This window comes from Neofelis nebulosa, chromosome 2 (assembly GCF_028018385.1).
Source record: "Neofelis nebulosa isolate mNeoNeb1 chromosome 2, mNeoNeb1.pri, whole genome shotgun sequence".
NCBI classification, from domain to species: Eukaryota; Metazoa; Chordata; class Mammalia; order Carnivora; family Felidae; genus Neofelis; species Neofelis nebulosa.
In genome coordinates this window covers 213,378,505-213,391,870 of record NC_080783.1, presented here as the reverse complement: position 1 = coordinate 213,391,870, position 13,366 = coordinate 213,378,505, and the positions used below count along the sequence as shown (strand labels likewise).

Sequence of the window (13,366 nt, the reverse complement as noted above, 5' to 3'; positions counted from 1 at the left end):
GAGGGAGAGAGAAGTATAAACTCACAGTGAGGGGAGAAAGTAAACAATGTCCTTTTTCTTTAAAAAAAATTTTTTTTTAAATGTTTATTTATTTTTGAGAGAGAGAGAGAGAGAGAGAGAGAGACAGAGAGAGACAGAGCATGAGTGGGGAAGGGGCAGAGAGAGAGGGAGACACAGACCCCAAAGCAGGCTCCAGGCTCTGAGCTGTCAATACAGAGCCCGATGTGGGGCTTGAACTCATGAACTGCAAGATCATGCCCCGAGCCAAAGTTGGACTCCATCCAGGCGCCCCTTAATCTTCTTTTTCTTGATGTTAGGGTGTAAGAAACAGTTTAGGACAGTTAATTCTGCTTTCTTTTTTATCCTTGTACGTAGCTGGCCACCACTGTTCTTTCCTAACTGGCAGGAAGCACGTTAAGATGAGCACGTCCTTGCTGATGTCCCACATGACGCGTACAGGAACTGTTTACACCGCATACTTATGGTGTAAACGTGGTCCTCAGTTTCCTCATCTGAAGTGGGAGGGATACCAAATAGCCCCCTACTTTGAGTAACGGAGGTCACGCGCATGAAAACACTTTGGCGCCTCTGTCGGGACCGTGCACGCGGTAGTGTAGCGGCACCTACGCTTCAGTTACTCCTTTTCTTTTTTTAATTTTTTTTAATGTTTATTTATATTTGAGAGAGAAAGAGACAGAGCACAGCTGGAGAGGGGCAGAGAGATGGAGACAGAATCTGAAGCAGGCTGCCGGCTCTGAGCTGTCAGCATAGAGCCTGAGGCGGGGCTCGAACTCACAAAGCAGTGAGATCATGACCTGAGCCGAAGTCGGACGCCCAACTGACTGAGCCACCCAGGCGCCCCTCTTTTTTTTTTTTTTTTTAAAGTTTATTTATTTATTTTGAGAGAGAGAGGAGGGGAGGGGCAGAGAGAGCGAGAGAGACGATCCCAAACAGGCTCAGCACTGTCAGCACCGGTGTAGGGCTTGAACTCACTAATCCAGAGATCATGACCTGAGCCAAAATCAAGAGTTGGACGCTCAACTGACTGAGCCACCCAGGCGCCTCCGGTTACTAATTTTCAACCAAGCACTGTTCTCTGCTCCTTCTGTATTTGCTGTTAGTCCCCAGAGACCAAATAAAATCTATTGCATTGTGTGTGGAAAAGCTGAAACTATTCATCTTCATTGTTCCTTGGCTTTAAGTGGGAATGTTGGGCTCAGATACATTCCCTCACAGTACTTGTGGTCAGTGAAGGTGTCCAGTTTCTCTGGAGCTATAAGACCCATTTTGTTTGTTTTGTTTTAACCCAAAACAGGAGGAAATGTGTCGGATTGAAGAGGAACAGAGCTTTGAGGAGTTGAAGATTTTGCGTGAACTGGTTCATGAACGATTTCACAAACAAGAAGAATTGGCAGAGGTAAGAAATCCTCTGTGAGAAGATGTGTTCAGAGCCAACGCGCTCAGAATGCTTCAGTCTTGATGTGCTTCTCTGGGGGCAAAGAATAGTCAGCGGCGCATGACCTCTTGTTTCTGTCTTGGGGACTCATGTTTGCTCATTTCTGGTTGACACAGAGCCTACGAGAGCCTCAATTTGATTCTCCAGGCGACTCTCCTGGGGACCCAGAGCCCAGCGGAGGCAGCTGGATGCTGCAGTACCTTCAGTCCTGGTTTCCTGGCTGGGGCGGCTGGTACGGGCAGCAGAGCCCTGAGGGGAGAGTGGTCGAGGGTCTTTCAGCAGAACAGCATGAACAGTGGAACCCCGAGGAGATCCTAGGTAAGGGGGAGCTGGCCCTCACTTCCCTGCCCTGGCCCAGTTGCTAAGGGAGACACTTGGTTCATCAGAATTCGTCTGTTATTTGTGCAATGGCCCATGGTATTTTTCAAATGAAAAAAGTAGACATTTGGGGCCCCTGGGTGGCTCAGTTGGTTAAGCGTCTGACTTCGAGGTCATGATCTTGCAGTCCGTGAGTTTGAGCCCCGCGTCAGGCTCTGTGCTGACAGCTCAGAGCCTGGAACCTGCTTTGGATTCTATGTCTCCCTCTCTCCCTGCCCTCTCTCCCTCCCTCCCTCCGTCTCTCTCTCTTTCTCTCTCTCAAAAATTAACATAAAAAAAATAGACAGTTGTAAAATGGTTTGTGTCATGTTCACAGATTCAGAAGGAGGAAATTTTGAGAGATACTTCATCTGCAACTTTGTTACTAAATTTGAATAATTAGCACAGTTTCAGGTAGATCTGAGGGGTCATGATTGTAGGAGAACTGAGCAAGTTCAAAAGGTTTAAGCTCTGAAGCTTGAATATCGGTCCAGGGCTGCTCTTCAGACCCACGCTGTCCGTTTTGGTAGCCGTAGTCACAGATGGCTATTTAGGTTTAAATTAATTACAATTAAGAAGAATTCTTTGCTGTTTCAAGCCACGTTAGCCGCGGTGCTCGAAGGCCCTTGCGGTTGGCGGCTCCTGTGCTGGACGGCGCGGACGTGGGACATGTCACTGTGTCGGGCGTGCTGTGTTGCTGATGTCGTACTTTGTCATGAATCTTAATATCCTTCCTTGTTTGAGAATAAGTTGATAAGATCTCTTATAAAATAGTTAGGATCGTTTTACATCAGGAATGAAACAGTCACCCATGACTTTGGGGTTCTTCCTGAAAAAAGGGGGAGATAGTTCAATAATGTCATCGTAACTTTGGTAGCGTGCCTGGTGGTGCCATTTTAATTGTCCCGTTTTCCCCTAAAGTCTTTTTTTCCTCACGCTTAGGCACTGAGGAGTTTTTTGACCCCACTGCCGACGCCTCCTGTGTGAACACGTATACGAAGCGGGACCACATCTTTGCCAGACTGAACTTGCAGCTACAGCGGGGCACTGTGACCTTGCTGCACCAGGAGCCGGGCACCCTGCAGACGCAGGAGAGCGCGTTTATGCAGCTCGAGTTTTCAGGTGCTGCCCCCAGGGAACCGCCTGATGCTGTTTCTCTCCCCTGGCACCAGGGTCCACTGGAGTCTCCTTATTCGTGGTAGTTATGTTCTAGAAAGTTGCGGTGAGCACTGAATGATTGACTGCTGAGTCAGTGCCACTAGGGGGCGTACGAGGTTAGGTGCCTGCCAGCCTCTGGTCAGAACATCCACCAAGGGATCGGTACAGAACCTTGTTTCTTGTGTGTCTGTGTTTAAAGACACTTATTTAACATGTGTCGTTGAGACATTAATACTGAGCTCGTGGCCAGCGGCACCGTAACTCGTGCCTGAGTGAAGCTCGTCTACCGTAAGGCACAGCGCTTCACTATGCTCGGGGGCCATTTTAAATGGTGAAATCACCAACAGAAAGCACAGAAATGCAAAAAACTTGGCACTAAATAGACCACGAGAGGGGCTCTTGTGTGCAGTGTGAACCAAGCCTAGCCAGGAAGGCAGAGCAGTGCTGCCTGCTTCGGCCTCGGCCGCGAGCAGGCACGTCAGCGGACTCAGGTTTCTTTCTGCTCTGTGCGTGTCCTGAGAAGCACAGTGAAGGTTGATCTCGGGTTATAAATAAATTTTAGTGAGTAGGTGAATTCACAAAACTGGAAGCCATGAATAACGAGGATTGACCATGTTTGACCTGCTGCTGTGACTTTGAATTAAAGGTGTATAAATGTGCAGGCATTGGTTTTTCACATCTCACCAATGTTTTTATTTTGGTCCATAAGATAGGTACATATTTCAGTAATATAAAGGTGACTGATCAGCAGTTTGACTTTATAATCTTGAGAGCTGAGATTTCATAAACGTAGTGTGAACCAGCAGATTGCTTGAACTTCATTGTAATATGCTCTGTTTAGAATTCATGCTGTTAGGCAACTTCTCATATTCCTTATGTGTTCCTTTAGAGAGATTTATATGCACCTATCGATATATAAATAGGATTTTTTGTTCTGTTTTCAAGGCAAAAGACTTCATGATACTTAATTGTCCTCTGCAAAATATTGTATCTCATACTTGTAAAGTGCTTTGGGGTGTCATGGCACGGTGTTAGCTCTTACATTTATTATTTTGTAGATGTGAAACTACTATCAGAGTCTCTTCCTCGAAGAAATTCCTCCTTGCTCTCAGTCCGGTTGGGTGGACTGTTTCTTCGAGACCTGGCCACAGAAGGAACCGTGTTTCCCCTTCTGGTGTTCCCTAATTCAGTACGTACAGCGGTAGGACGGCTGCTTCGTCCAGGGGGTGGTACACTGTGGTCTGTGTTAGGCCAGCCATAAGCAATATTAACTCGCTTCATTTGGTCATCTTGAGAAGGGTGGGCCGATGAAAAACAACCTGGAATCCAGTAAGCTGTTTGAATTTGTCAGACAATGGATATTGGAGGGATTTATGGCAGCGCCTTTCTCCTCTTCTGTGCCGTAACTGCCGTGGAATAGTTTGCTCTGTTTTGGAAGAGATTGCCATAAGCACCATTATTTTCTGCATTACGAAGTCAATGGTTCCATCTCTGTCTGGAATTCATTTTCATGCCTTCTCATCATTGGTCACTGATGGGAAGTCTCTTCTTTTGCGGAGTTCCAAGAGAACCACTTCAAGTTATCTCTATATGTATAATTTTGTATACTCAGTATACTTTTTTAATTAGATCTTTGATCTTACTAAGTTGGCACAGATGCGTCACAGTAGTTGAGTATTTAGCCACTTGCCCTGTCTGTGATTTTTTTCAGGGGGTGATTGTAGAGAGGGCGGGAGTGCAAAGTGAAAGTCTAAGGAAGTTATGTACCTACTTCATACTCATTTAGCAATCATTCATTCAACGCACTGACTGCAGAGTAGCATGCTTGCTGTCCATTTTAGGTTGGAAAAAGGCACAGACCTGGGAGATCAGTCTGGAAGTCCTCTGTATTCTGATGTCAGATGAGTTTGGATTTGGTTGTGCTAAGCGAGAGTGATGTCAAGGGGCAGAGCTCAAGCAAGTGTGTGCACGGCAAATTGTCCCCGCTCACCTGACATTTATGCATTTTGTGTATGTTTTAATAGCAAAAAGAAGTTGGCAGAGTCTCACAGTCTTTTGGTCTCCAGACAACATCCGCAGACAGAAGTGATCAGAATCCTGGTAATTTGTCATCTGTTCTTAAAACTAATCTTTAAAAATGTGGTGATTATGGATCGGTAGTCTTGGTCAGTCGTAAGAGGGAGTGTGTCCTGTTTTGTCCCAGTGGTTTGTTGTGTGCGTCTGTGTTCGTCTTGGAGACCATGTTCTCTGTTAACCCGTGTGTGACTGGGGTAAACTCGCAGGGCTTCTCGAGCCTGGGTTTCCATAATGGGAGTGATCGCAATAGCCCACTCTCGAGGATTCTTGTTGAAAGTTAGAGTCCATCCTTATTAGAGTCTCTGTTTTGTAAAATTTTCATAAGAGAGAACTAGTTGGAAAATAATTTAGAAAATGTCTTTTTCCCAGAATTCCTTATGGGTTATCAAGAATAAGGTGATTGTTTTTGTTGTGTTCCATTTTCTTTCTCTGGTTCTTCCCTTTAGCTGCGGACCCAGATGACCCAGTTTTTGAGATGCTGTATGAGAGAAATCCAGTGCACAGCCATTTTGAGAGGCGGCTGAATGTCAGCACGAGGCCCTTGAACATCATATACAATCCCCAGGCTATTAAAAAAGTAGCAGACTTTTTCTACAAGGGAAAGGTTCATACCTCAGGTTAACTTTTTTGTTTGTTTGATCTTCTGTTACTTTCTAAAGACCTTTCTCGTGTCATTTTTAGTGCTTTGGACAAGGGTTATTGTAAACCGAAGTGACCTGGTAGTGGTAGGAAAGGCCTGGAGAGCAAATGGATGGGGTTGTCCTTAGTTATGGGATTAAAGTAGATGTCCTTGGAAAGTTACTTTTCCAAAAGGAATCAATATCTTTAAATATTTTTTTTCTTTGCTCCCATTTTGCATATTTTAAAAAATGCTTTCCATTCCATTCGGGTGGTGGTTTCCTTGGCTACCCAGGATATTTTAGGCCAGTGAACTGAGGAGGAATGCTCAAGGATTTCCCTGTAGATGGCGGGGTCGGTGGTCTGTTTCCCCTGCCCGGTGCAGCGTTCAATACTGAGTTCATCCGTGCACTGTTCTTTATCATCACGGCTTTATTCATGCTTCCCTTGGTTTCCAAAAGAGATTTGAGATCGCAGAAACAGAAAAAGCACTTTTGTTGACAGGGAGGTTGATAAAACAATAGTCCTTTCCTAAGTGTATCTCCTCTCCCTCCTTATAACAATGGAGCTATTTTAGTTTTTGGTCCAGTTTTTGAGTCTTTGTGTAAGCAACAGCCGTAAATGTCTTGGCTTTATTGCTCTGGCACCGATAGAAGATAGAAGGCATTTCCTTCCAAATTAAATTTTCTCTTTTAATGTAACGTTATGCTCTCAAGATTTAGAATAGTCTGGGATCGTTCAGAAAATGGTTTAAGGAATTCTAGTGACTGAGTTGCCCTTCCCTCATGTACTGCCTTTCTCCCTCAGGCCGTGCCCCCGCTTTTGCCTCGTCCCTGTTTTTGTATGTAGTGGCAGGGCAGGTGGAAGTCAGGAGGGGCTCTCGTACAGACAGGTTTTTAACCTTGCTGGAAATTCTTGGTGAGAACAGACGTTGCAGCTGTCTTTTCCCACCCAGCTGTTTGAAAGTTCTCCCTCTGCTGTCTGTGTGTCTCTAATCTTGCAGGGTTTGGTTATCAGTCTGAACTTGAGCTGAGAGTGGCAGAAACTGCCCGAAGACAGTATAACAGGCTGAAGATGCAGACCAAGGCGGAAATCCGACAGACTCTCGATCGTCTGCTAGTGGGTGATTTCATCGTAAGTGGGGCAAGCAGAAGGGGAAGGCACTCTTTCCGTCAAGTTCTTTACCTACTCGAGTTTCAACCACAATGATTAACTAAAAATGTGAAATCCTTTTTGACTAGCAAAAAATAAAATCTCATGTCTTTTACAGTCAGGGTTTCATGAATAAAAACAAGTGACTGGGACCAGACCATGTTTCTTTCTTGTATCAGTCTTGGAACACTCTTAGGACTTGTTCTTGTCCCATTTTCTAGACCTGATATATTATCAGTGTTTCACTGAAGACCATCCCCCTTCACTTACTTTTTTTTTTTTAAGTTTATTTTTCGGAGAGACAGAGCAAGTGGGAGAGGGTCAGAGAGAGGGAGAGACAGAATCCCAAGCAGGCTCCACGCTGTCAGCAGCAGAGTCCAATGTGGGGCTCACACGCACAAACCGCAAGAGCTGAGATCAACAGTTGGATGCTTAACCGACCGAGCCACCCAGGCGGCCCAGCCCCTTCAGTTACTATTATCAGAAGAAAGACCACTGCAGTGGTGGCCCGGTTTTGATTCCGGGGTGAGATAGTTACTTTGTGATGCTAAGTGACCAGCTGACACAAGGATGCCTAGATCGGGAGAACTGAGAGACACCTTAAGAAAACACCTTAACCGTCCAGCGGAACTCAGTTCCTGGGCCGGTGGCAGGGAAGTGCACTGCTCAGATGCCACAGTAGGTGGGGCCGGTAGAGCCTGGCTCCCTCGGGAGGGCAGAGCCCCTGTCCTCGTAAGGGATAGCAGGAAGGTTCTGTGTCACCTGGTGGCAGTGTGTTCTCTGGCAGGGAGAATTAGTCCTGTTTCTTGTTTTTGTGTGTGCGTGTTTCAACACAAATTGCAACAATTAGTATCCATTGGTTCTCTTAGTCAAAGAGGGTTCTTTTTGAAAACATTTATGTAAATTAGCTTTTTACTGCATACAAAATATTTGAGGCTGATTTTGGTTGCAGAGAAGAAAAGTGAATAGACTCATGACTTGTTACGTTTTTTTATTTTTATTAATATTTATTTATTTTAAAGGTTTATTTATTTTGAGGGGGGGAAGAGAGAGAGAACAGGGGAGGGACAGAGTAAGAGGGAGGGAGAGAGAGAGAGAGAGAGAGAGAGAGAGAGAGAGAGAATCCCAAGCAGGCTCCACACTGTCAGCATAGAGACTGACATGGGGCTCGAACCCACGAACTGTGAGATCATGACCTGAGCCGAAGTCAGACACCTAACAGACTGAGCCGCTCAGGTGCCCCTTTTTCCTCCCACATTAAACGTTTGCCTGTGATAATGGCTCAAATCCTTACGCATTTGGATCTCCTTTTGTCTTGTGTGTTTTTTTTTTAAGTTTATTTATTTTTTTTTTTTAATTTTTTTTTTTTTTTTCAACTTTTTTTTTTTTTTTATTTATTTTTGGGACAGAGAGAGACAGAGCATGAACGGGGGAGGGGCAGAGAGAGAGAGGGAGACACAGAATCGGAAACAGGCTCCAGGCTCCGAGCCATCGGCCCAGAGCCTGACGCGGGGCTCGAACTCACGGACCGGACCGCGAGATCGTGACCTGGCTGAAGTCGGACGCTTAACCGACTGCGCCACCCAGGCGCCCCTAAGTTTATTTATTTTGAGAGAGGGAGAGCACATGAGGGAGGGGAGAGAGAGAAGGGGGGGGCGGGTGGGGGGGAAGAGGAGAATCCCAAGCAGGCTCCACACTGTCAGCACAGTTCAGCAGGATTTGAATTCACCGACTGAGATCATGACCTGAGATGAAATCAAGAGTCAGATGTTTAACTGACTGAGCCACCCAGGTGCCCCTGGATCTACTTTTGTTTTAAACTTTTTGCTCTAATACCTTGAAGTCACTCCGTACCCTGGGTGTGGCTTTCAGAAAGGCTTGAGCTGCAGCTGATAAAGCCGTTCAGTTTTTGTAGTTGTGTTATAAATTATTTATTTGCAGTTTATTTTACTTCTACAGGAGGAAAGTAAAAGGTGGACCGTGCGACTAGATATTTCGGCCCCTCAGGTGATATTTCCTGATGATTTCAAATTCAAGAATCCCGTGTTAGTTGTCGTGGATCTAGGGAGAATGCTGTTGACAAATTCCCAAGGTATGTGTGAACACGAAGTGATAAAAACATCACCTTGCATAAATTGATCGGTCTGTTCTTAGCCAAGTAAAGTTTTAAAAAGGTTTTTTATGACATTTTAACTCCAGAGTTCACTTGTTACTTTTTTTGATAATGGCTGTATTGGGATACGTTTTAAGATGGATAGTGCAGCTGTTATTGGGATATTGACAGAATCATGCCTTTCACTGCTTTATCTAATCTGGATCGTTTTCATCATCCTATGAAGAAATTGTAGACCCATCCCTTGTCACTCTGTATTATCCCCTCTCCCAGGCCCTGGCAGCCATTAACCTTTCTATCTGTGGATTTGACTCTTCTGAACATTTCATATGAATGCAGTCATGCAGTATGTGGCCTTTTATGTCTAACTTTTTTCACTTAGCATGCTGTTTTCAAGATTTATCTGTGGTGAAGATTCTACCTCATTCCTATTTGTGCCTGAATAATATTCCTTTGGGTGAATATGCCACGTTTTGTTCATGTGTTCATCAACTCGTGGACATTTGGGTTGTGTCTGCTGTGAACGTTCATGTACAGGCTTTTATGTACACATGTTTTCAAACTCTTGGGTGTATTTCAGTGTGGAATTGCTGGGTCACATGGTGACCTTCATGTTTAACATTCTGAAGAATTGCCAGACTGTTTTCCAAAAGGCAGCACCATTTTACTATCTTACCAGTGATGTATGAGGGTTTCGATTTCTTTACGTCCTTGCCAACACTTGTTATGCGCCTTTTGCATTATAGCCCATTTTTTATGAGTGGAAAGTAGTATCTCATTGCGGTTTTTATTTGTATTTCTTATGTCACATTTTGTATTTTAGTTTATTTTTTAAAGTTTATTTATTTTGAGAGAGAGAGAGAGAGCGTGCGAGCGAGCATGAGCAGGGGAGGGGCAGAGAGAGAGGGAGAATCCCAAGCAGGCTCTGTGATGTCAGTGTAAAGCCCAGTGTGGGGCTCAGTCTTAGGAACCATGAGATCATGACCTGAGCTGAAAGCAAGAGTTGGACGCTTAACCGACTGAACCACCCGGGTGCCCTTCACGTTTTGTATTTCAAGAAACACTATTTCTCAGCACTTTATTTCAAGAACGGAGATTTAATCTATTTAGGGACATAAGGGACATATATAAAAAGGGACTCCTGGGAGGTTATTTTGTTACTGTCATTAGATCTAAAACAGTATTTATTGTTTACCTTGAGATGGGGGGAAGAAAGGGGATTCATGGGGTAAAAGGCTGAGGGAGCTTATCAAATAAACTCAGCCTTATCTTCACTGAGGTAAGCCCCAAAAGACAAGAGGTAGAGGGTTTGAACGGGAGTGGGAAAGTTTGGTGCTATGAGGGATGTTAAAGGGGGATCATATCTAAAGAAGAGGATCTCACAACCAAGGAAAGCACCTACTTGAACTTGTACAGCATAAACATGGAGCGGAGATGTGGGTGAGAGGACCCAGTGGTGTGATTTTGTAGTTGACTCCATGCTGAGGTGTACAAGACTGGGCTGTAGAAGTCTGTAGAAGAGAGGGGTTGAGTGTGGGCTCTGGGGCTGGAGTGTGATGCTGAGTAGTTACTGCTTGCCAAGCACCGATCTGGGCACTCGGGGTATTGGTGAGTAAGACAGATGGGACCTGTGTTCTTTTGGAATGTTCTAGTGTGGGGAACAAGGTGAACAGATAGATGATTGTGGAGAGTGATGTAAGAATGGCTGGTGAGAGCGGCTCGTGGCAGTGCAGCTCAGGTGGCGGGGAAGTGGGTTACTGGTCTCTGCTCCCCGATGCGTGTCCCTGTGTCAGCAGGGCTCCATCTTAGAATTCTGTCTTGTGTCTTGATTTCAAAATTCATAAATAAGTTTACACTGAATCACTGGTAAAATGAGAATATTATGCTTAGAGCTTTCATCCGTTTATTTTGTAAAGTTGTGGTTGGTTGATTCTCTCTTTTCCTTAATTATTACATGGAAGGAAAGAGTAAGGAAGGAGCAGACATACACTCCGAATCTTCTCTTTTTTATCTGCAGATGACTCCAAGAGGAAAAGTGGGGATGGGCCGGCATCTGAAGAGAACCAGTTTAGTGATGACGAATATAAGACACCTCTTGCCACACCTCCCAACACCCCACCTCCTGAGACAAGCAGCAGTAATGGAGGGAAAACACCTCCATTTCCTGGAGTTGAGTTCAGTGAAGAGCAGCTTCAAGCGCATTTAATGAGCACGAAGATGTATGAGAGGTACTCCCTCTCGTTTATGGACCTCCAGATCATGGTTGGACGAGTGAAGGACAATTGGAAGCATGTCCAGGATATTGATGTGGGACCAACCCATGTGGTTGAGAAATTCAACGTTCACCTACAGTTAGAACGTCGATTGATTTATACTTCAGATCCCAAGTACCCTGGAGCCGTGCTCTCGGGCAACCTACCAGACTTAAAAATCCACATCAATGAAGATAAAATATCTGCCCTGAAGAATTGCTTTGCTCTCCTGACCACCCCAGAAACGAAGGCTTCTGACACTCAGTTTAAAGAGCAGATTTTTCCCCAAGCGGGGCAGCGGGGAAGTTTGCAAGACTCGGTAATGAATTTAACCCAGAGCTTTGTGATGTTAGAGCAGCATACCCGGGAGGTTCTGGTGGAATCACAGCTCCTCCTGGCTGAATTTAAAGTGAACTGTATGCAGCTTGGTGTTGAGAGCAATGGCCGGTACATTTCCGTGCTCAAGGTGTTTGGGACCAATGCTCACTTTGTGAAGAGGCCTTACGATGCTGAGGTCTCCCTGACGGTTCACGGTTTGCTCCTGGTGGACACGATGCAGACATATGGTGCCGATTTTGACCTTCTGATGGCTTCGCATAAGAACCTGAGCTTTGATATCCCAACAGGAAGCCTCCGGGATAGCAGGGCCCAGTCCCCTGTCTCTGGACCCAATGCGGTTCACCTCACTAATGCTGCCACGCTGAACGACCCGTCAGCTACTGGTGTTGCCCTTGAGAAAATTCTCACCAAAGAACAGGAGTCCCTCATTAAACTGGAATATCAGTTTGTGAGTTCAGAGTGCCCATCGATGAATTTGGACAGCACTCTTCAGGTGATTTCATTACAGGTAAATAATTTGGATATTATCCTAAACCCGGAGACCATCGTGGAACTGATTGGTTTTCTTCAAAAATCTTTTCCCAAGGAAAAAGACGATTTGAGTCCTCAGCCTTTAATGACCGATTTTGAAAGAAGCTTTAGGGAAGAAGGAACTTACCAGTCTACGTACGAACAAAACACTGAGGTTGCAGTGGAGATCCACAGGCTTAACTTACTGCTCGTTCGGACGGTGGGAATGGCCAACGGCGAGAAACATGGCAGAAAAATCGCCACCGCGAGCATCGGCGGCACCAAAGTGAACGTTTCGATGGGCGGCACGTTTGACATGAATGGTTCTCTCGGCTGCTTGCAGCTTATGGACCTGACACAAGATAATGTTAAGAACCAGTACGTTGTCAGCATTGGGAATTCCATAGGCTATGAAAATATCGTCAGCGATATTGGCTACTTTGAATCTGTATTTGTCAGAATGGAAGATGCAGCCCTCAGTGAAGCTTTGAGTTTCACATTTGTTGAGAAATCTAAACAGGAGTGTTTTCTCAACCTCAAGATGGCTTCCTTGCATTATAACCACTCTGCCAAATTCTTGAAGGAGTTGACATTGTCCATGGATGAACTGGAGGAGAATTTCCGAAGTATGCTGAAAAGCGCAGCTACCAAAGTCACTACGGTACTCGCCACCAAGACGGCCGAATACAGTGAGATGGTGTCACTCTTTGAAACTCCAAGGAAGACTCGGGAAGCCTCCATCTTTGAAGAAAATGAAATGTATGGGTTTGGCCTCGCTGGGTCTCATTCCGACACCGTGAAGCTAATCTTGAACATAAACATCGAATCCCCTGTTGTTTCAATCCCTCGAAAGCCTGGGAGTCCTGAGTTGTTGGTGGGACACTTGGGGCAGATATTCATCCAGAATTTTGTGTCGGGAGATGATGAATCCAGAAGTGATCGCCTGCAGGTGGAAATTAAAGACATTAAGTTATATTCTTTGAATTGCACCCAGTTGGCAGGCAGAGAGGGTCCTGGGTCCGATGTCAGCCGGGCGTTTGGTTCTCCTTCTGGGTCTGCCAGCGCCAATAGTCAAGAGGAAGCTCATTTCACCCGACATGATTTCTTTGAATCTTTGCATAGAGGTCAAGGTGAGGAGTGTAAATCTTTTGTCTCATTTTATCTAAAGATTCTTAATCCAGCTTATGTAGTACTTTGCTAAAAACAACAACAAATAACCTTTTTGTTTAGAATTATCGCCAGTGAGGGATGCCCGGATGGCTCAGTGGGTTAAGCGTCCAGCTTTGGTTCCCATCATGATCTCATGGTTTGTGAGCTCAAGCCCCGCGTTGGGCT

The 13,366-nt window shown here is 45.2% G+C and overlaps 1 protein-coding gene across 9 annotated transcripts in view; it reads left to right on the top strand.

Moving 5' to 3' along the window:
• Positions 1–13,366, top strand: part of VPS13D (vacuolar protein sorting 13 homolog D) — a 258,246-nt gene that overhangs the window by 24,183 nt on the left and 220,697 nt on the right. For 7 of the 9 annotated variants that reach the window (XM_058719034.1, XM_058719033.1, XM_058719032.1 and 4 more), the window contains 9 exons: positions 1,316–1,417; positions 1,573–1,774; positions 2,756–2,935; positions 4,030–4,160; positions 4,996–5,071; positions 5,494–5,664; positions 6,669–6,799; positions 8,777–8,909; positions 10,948–13,161. In XM_058719034.1, coding sequence (XP_058575017.1) covers positions 1,316–1,417; positions 1,573–1,774; positions 2,756–2,935; positions 4,030–4,160; positions 4,996–5,071; positions 5,494–5,664; positions 6,669–6,799; positions 8,777–8,909; positions 10,948–13,161 — 3,340 coding nt within the window. Of the gene's footprint in view, positions 1–1,315; positions 1,418–1,572; positions 1,775–2,755; positions 2,936–4,029; positions 4,161–4,995; positions 5,072–5,493; positions 5,665–6,668; positions 6,800–8,776; positions 8,910–10,947; positions 13,162–13,366 lie in introns of those variants that run through there. The other 2 variants (XM_058719037.1, XM_058719039.1) reach the window with 2 other exon arrangements.